At 37.4% G+C, this 5,951-nt stretch overlaps 1 protein-coding gene across 1 annotated transcript in view; it reads right to left on the reverse strand.

The window, feature by feature from the left end:
• Positions 1-5,951, reverse strand: part of LOC113824581 (kelch-like protein 2) — a gene marked incomplete in the record, with an annotated part of 41,659 nt that overhangs the window by 1,390 nt on the left and 34,318 nt on the right. Inside the window, 8 exon segments of the mRNA XM_070125557.1 lie at positions 1-1,320; positions 1,758-1,895; positions 2,078-2,267; positions 2,763-2,941; positions 3,525-3,735; positions 3,883-4,140; positions 4,293-4,505; positions 5,251-5,455. The exon segment at positions 1-1,320 is cut by the window's left edge and continues 1,390 nt beyond it. Of these exon segments, the coding sequence (XP_069981658.1) occupies positions 1,106-1,320; positions 1,758-1,895; positions 2,078-2,267; positions 2,763-2,941; positions 3,525-3,735; positions 3,883-4,140; positions 4,293-4,505; positions 5,251-5,455 (1,609 nt within the window).

Raw genomic sequence — 5,951 nt, forward strand, 5'->3', positions numbered from 1 at the left:
TGATGGAATAATGCACAAACACTTTAGATAATGCAGAATCATTACATACTACATGCATGGCCTGACCTGTGAGCTGATGGTATTATCAGAACTGTTGTACAGTTTAACCCTACATGAAGTATGTATTCATTTAATATATCTGGTTGTAAATCACTTGGCCTTTCATACAAAACTGCTAAATATAACAAATTCTTTCTTGTTATCTGTGTGACTGCAGATACTTCCTTATGCAAATGAAACAATTATGAATATGTAACAGAAGCACAAGTGTAATTTAATATTTTTGAAAAGTGACAATGAGCAACTCTTAATAATTAATAATAGGATTCTATGACCTTTTTTCATTTACAAGTATATGTTAATTAGGAGGAAGGTTCATACCTTACAAAAAAAAAAGGGGAAAAAATTTATCTGGAAAACTGGTGTACCTAACATACAAGGCAAAAATATAAAAAATCACCTCTTTTCCACATGTGTTATGACACCATGAGTTTGGATAATAATTCAACTTTTACTAAAACTTTTATAATGATTCAGTACATATTCATCCCCAAAGAAGATGAACCATTAAACTAATTTCATGCCAAAATTCATGTTACATCACAGTTCTTATTACTGCTGTGTGTGTATGATTATGCTGTAAGTACTTCTATGTACTTTGCGAAGCAAGAGTCACATGTAATAACAATAAGGATATATTTTAATGAACATTTTTTGCTTCATGATACTATATATCACAGGTTGGATAACCTATTACTAACATATATGGAATGTACACAAACAAAATGTGCTTACAATTTTCTTTAAAATCTGGTTGAACATTACAATCTTTCTCCTGGCTTCCATTTAAAACATAATACTGAATTTCTTCATGCTATTTGATTTCATACAACTGTTTTACATACATTCATTACTCTTTTATGGCTAATATTATCATCTAATCACCTTGACTGTAACATATACAAAGGTACAACATCTCTCACATTCTTCTTCCATTTTGCCTTATAATATAATTAAAGCTCACATTACACATAAGCAGTTTTAATGGCGAGTCAAGTTCTCATTAAAACAGCTTAACTGTACTGTGGGATCTTCACTTTCGTAATTAAAGCTGAGTTGCTCCAGGAACATTCACTGTGGCTGCGACTAATCCATATCGACGCAACTGCATTGACTGAACACAGTGCCACATGTCAGTGCGGGGATTGTACTTCTCCACAGTATTGAGATTAGACTCACCACTAAAGCCACCTAGGCAATATATTCTTCCTCGACTTACAGTCACACCGAAGCTGCTGCGAGGGCTGATCATGGATGACACTGGAAAGAATGTGTTTATTAATGATTTGTAAAATAAAGTAATGTATGTGTATCAGGAAGTTTGCTGGAACAAACTGTTCTCGGTTTCAGCATTTTTTTCTTTCAATCCTTACTGCTTTCCATATCTCAGTGGTTCCTAAACACCTCAGTAATGGCACCCATAACTTACATAGTCCTTTCAGCAGCATCTTTTTTTTTACCCTCCCCCCAACAAATACAAATTTACCTTTACAGCAAAGTGCATCTAGGCTTTTCTAGAAGCATACAATAATCAGATAAACGAGAGCAACTTAAATTCTAGATACAAAATTTATTTTACTACAGAATTTTGTGGTATTCCTAGGTACTGCCCACAGAACATCTATAGCTTTATAGTTTAAATATTTACATTATGAATATGTTAAAATTTGCTATCATAACAGCAGATTCCTTGTTACCTGTCGTCCACTGATCACGGAGGGGGTCATATCGCTCAACAGAGCTAAGCCATCGTGCTCCATCATATCCTCCTATGGCATAAAGGTGGTCATTTATAACTGCCACTCCATGGTAGGCTCGGGCTTGAGAGAGGGAAGCTGTCAAAACAGTGCAAATTTCATTAGTATAAGGAATTACTGATTTTAGTATGATCTATCCACATTCATTGATGTTATGTTACTGCTAAATTATATTCTACTCTGAATGAGTACAGTATACATAATTATAGTTTATTATATTCCATGTCAATTAGCATGTTCTTCCCCTTACAAGCACTCACCTATGGGCACCCACATATCTGAACCTGGGTCAAATTTCTCACAGGAAGCCAGTACTTGACTGATTCCCCCCACACAACTCATACCACCCACAGCATAGAGGGACCCATGAAGAGCAGCCATGCCAATGTGTCCCCTTCCAGAACTTAGAGATCCTCGAGCCACCCATGTGTCACGTTGCACATCATACACCTGTATAAGATTTAATTTCTTCTTTTAATTCAACTCTGGAAACAATGTTCAGGTGAATGAAGTCAATCTTAGCTTAACCATCAACAATTTCCCTAAATATACAGTTGCCTAATACTACATATGAAGGAAACAAATATCAATTATACAGAAACATATCCTGAAAATACAGAAGCTAAACTACTAATACTGGTTTCTTACATCTCCATATCTTATGGTTTTTGGGTCTAGTTGTAATAATGTTCAATTGAAAACCAATACATAATAAACTTTTAATTTTCAGATCATTTTCTGCTTCTTCTACCAACTAGGAATTAGAAATCATATACACAATCCTATTTCAGTGTCTACAGTGGAAGAGGAGGAGTAGGCTGACATAATGGCAAAATCTCAAATAATGTCAAAATGATGCATGAAAACAGGCTTCCTAAGAGGGCTAAGAGAATAAATTGGGCCTGAGACATGCTCCCGGGACTGCCTTCCTGGGAAGGTGCTCACCCAGAGTTTTTCTTCGTACTGCCGCATGGACTTGCCACCGGCAACATAGAGAGCACCATCAAGGAAGGCAGCCGCCGCACCATGGATGGGGAGAGGCAAGTCACAAAGTGGGCGCCAGCTGTTGGTCACCACACTGTAACTTTCGCATGATGCCAGGAACTGGCTGTTCGTCTGACCACCTGAGCCAGGAAATAGTACATTAGGGCATGTTAGTGACTATTTAGTACTACTGTCTCTAATCCAAGGAGACATACATATCTCTCTATATTAGAATTTGGGGTTTACAAAAGTGTTTTTTCATTGTCTTTATCTTTCTCTGTATATGCTGTACTCTAGATTTTTTTATTATGACTCTATTTATATAGTAGTGGAAAATTATTAGAGTTGAAAACTATAACCAACCATAAAGCAAAATTCTGATAAGACAAAACAATTTTATTGATATCTAAAGCAGGTTCCCATAAAAATCAAGGAAATATCTTAATGAAAGCTGAAGGTATGAATCTATTCCCTGTCTATCTTAGACATAGCAATCAAGCACTGCTTACTTTTTTTTACAAAAGTAAGCAACTTCTAATTCTAGTAACACTAGTAACTTAATTATGACCCAAAGAATCCACATACGAGTATACACAACACAGAATTAGGGAAATGAGAAGGCATTTAGATATAAACTGATACCATTCACTATGCATAAATCTTTAAAAATCTTTCATCATACAAATGTACTGAGACTTCCCACAACATCTACCTCAAACTCACCTAATACATATACAACGTTATCATGAGTAGCCACAGCACAATAAGCCCGAGCATGACTCATAACAGGAAGAACTTGTAGTCGGTGATAGTGTTGGTTATGGCGGCCAGCTACCTCTGGTATACTACACCGCCAAGAGGAATAGCCAACAGCAAAGCACTCTGTGTTGCGTAATAACCGGCCATTGGATTCTCCACCCATTACCAGCAATACCTGAAATAATATATTTTCTTAGTGAAAGCAGTACACTTATTTGCATAAAAAATACAGTACAAATCACAAGGCTTTTGTCTGCTTTTTATTGTTTTTCTTGGCTGTATGTTTACAATGAATTACATTTAAAGTGATAATAAAACCTACCTCTTCTTGGGAATTATATCTAGTCTTTTTCACTGTTTCTTCTTGGTCATCTGAACCTTCTTCTGCAGTATCTGAATTTACATCTATAGGGGCTATGATATACTTCAAATCATCTGTTAAAAGCTGTCTATCTTCTAAGGTGGCAATGTACTTCAGTCTTGTCTGTGAATCAAGCAGACTGAGATCTATCTTTTGGCACAGTACTGGAAGCCACTTTCGCCTCTCATCTGGATCCTTGGAAGCCCAGAGTATGACACCCTGAAGTGAAACAGCAGGTATGAAGCAAAACCCATGCTCAAATTTTTTTAAGGCAGTTCAACAACATTCATTAACAAAACCTCTACATATAGAAAAATAGGTTATCATCTCTAACAGGGTAATTCAAACCAGTGACACACAGACTAACCAACCTTCAATAGCTCCTCTTCAGACTCCACACTGAGGTACGGCTGCTTCAGTAGAGTGAGTATTGTGTCAGGCTGTAACGTGAGGAATGAGGGCTGGAGAAGAACCTCAGAGCATTGGGAACTGGCAAGGGAAAGAGCATCCGCTGCTAAGTCATGACAACGGTGCAAGGTCGCCACTTCATGTACATTGAGGCAGGTCCTGGTTACGAGGTGGTTCTGATTATAACAAAAAAGGGAGTTAACAAATGGGAAAATATCTACATTTATGAAACTAATTTAAATAATCAGATTCAGTAAGCTCCTCAACTATATAAGCATCCTTTGCATAAATAAACATTAGTAAAGAATCAAAGCAAATATGCAAACCATTCACTCATGGAAATTATTTATATAGATCCAAAATAACCAAGGAAAATTACTTTTACATGATCATAAGGGTGTATTTTTACCATTACTTTTAAAAAGAATTTGGTGCTAGAAGAATATTTGACCATAATAATAATATTTTATTCATTATTCTTCAAGTTCAATGTTTACAAACAAATTTGTTTTCTAATCTTATTCATTTCTTCTATGGGTGTGATATGAAATACATCAGGAGTTCCTAAGCAATGGGTGAACTTTAATCAGACTGTCATTGACAAAGATAAAGTACTCCAGTATAAAAGAGATAATATAGAGAGTTGTTGAGATAAGCCTGATAATATTATGATGCAGAAGCAGTAGTACATGCTAGTGTGCAATCAGAATAAATAATTAAAACTTACTAAACTGTCAAATCATTATCGTGATACAACAAATAATGGATATGCCCCATGCACATAAAAATGAGCAAGTGAGGTGACTTCTCCATTAACAATATCCATTTCCAAAAGGAACACAACATACAGATACCTAGAGTTAAGTCATATCACGTACTACAACGATCCATGCAGTAAATACCTTTTAACATTACACGTACCTTGAGGTGATAGCAACAGAGTTTCTTCAGAGCATGTATCTGAAAGTAGTCAGCCAAGGTGAGAACATCCTGAACGTTGTGTTCCGTGAGGGTGGCTCTACCTGTGTACACGTACGTCAGCACAATGTTAAGCAGAGATCCAGGGACATCTTTCAACTCGAGGGTGTGAGTTCGGCCTTCCACGAGACATCCTGTCAGCATGGCTCTGTGAAGGGGAATTTTTCTTATTGGCGGGTTTATTAATGAATGAATGAATGTGTGTGTGTGTGTGTGTGTGTGTGTGTGTGTGTGTGTGTGTGTGTGTGTGTGTGTGTGTGTGTGTGTGTGTGTGTGTGTGTGTGTGTGTGTGTGTGTGTGAGTGTGAGTGTGAGTGTGAGTGTGAGTGTGAGTGTGAGTGTGAGTGTGAGTGTGAGTGTGAGTGTGAGTGTGAGTGTGAGTGTGCGTGTGCGTGTGCGTGTGCGTGTGCGTGTGCGTGTGCGTGTGTTTGTTTGTTTGTTTGTTTGTTTGTGTGGTGTGTGTGTGTGTGTGTGTGTGTGTGTGTGTGTGTGTGTGTGTGTGTGTGTGTGTGTGTGTGTGTGTGTGTGTGTGTGTGTGTGCGCGCGTTCGTGTGCGTGTGCGTGTGTGTTTGTTTGTTTGTTTATGTGTGTGTGTGTGTGTGTGTGTGTGTGTGTGTGTGTGTGTGTGTGTGTGTGTGTGTGTTT

The sequence above is a fragment of the Penaeus vannamei genome, chromosome 9 (genome assembly GCF_042767895.1).
Source record: "Penaeus vannamei isolate JL-2024 chromosome 9, ASM4276789v1, whole genome shotgun sequence".
In the NCBI taxonomy this organism is placed as follows: Eukaryota; Metazoa; Arthropoda; class Malacostraca; order Decapoda; family Penaeidae; genus Penaeus; species Penaeus vannamei.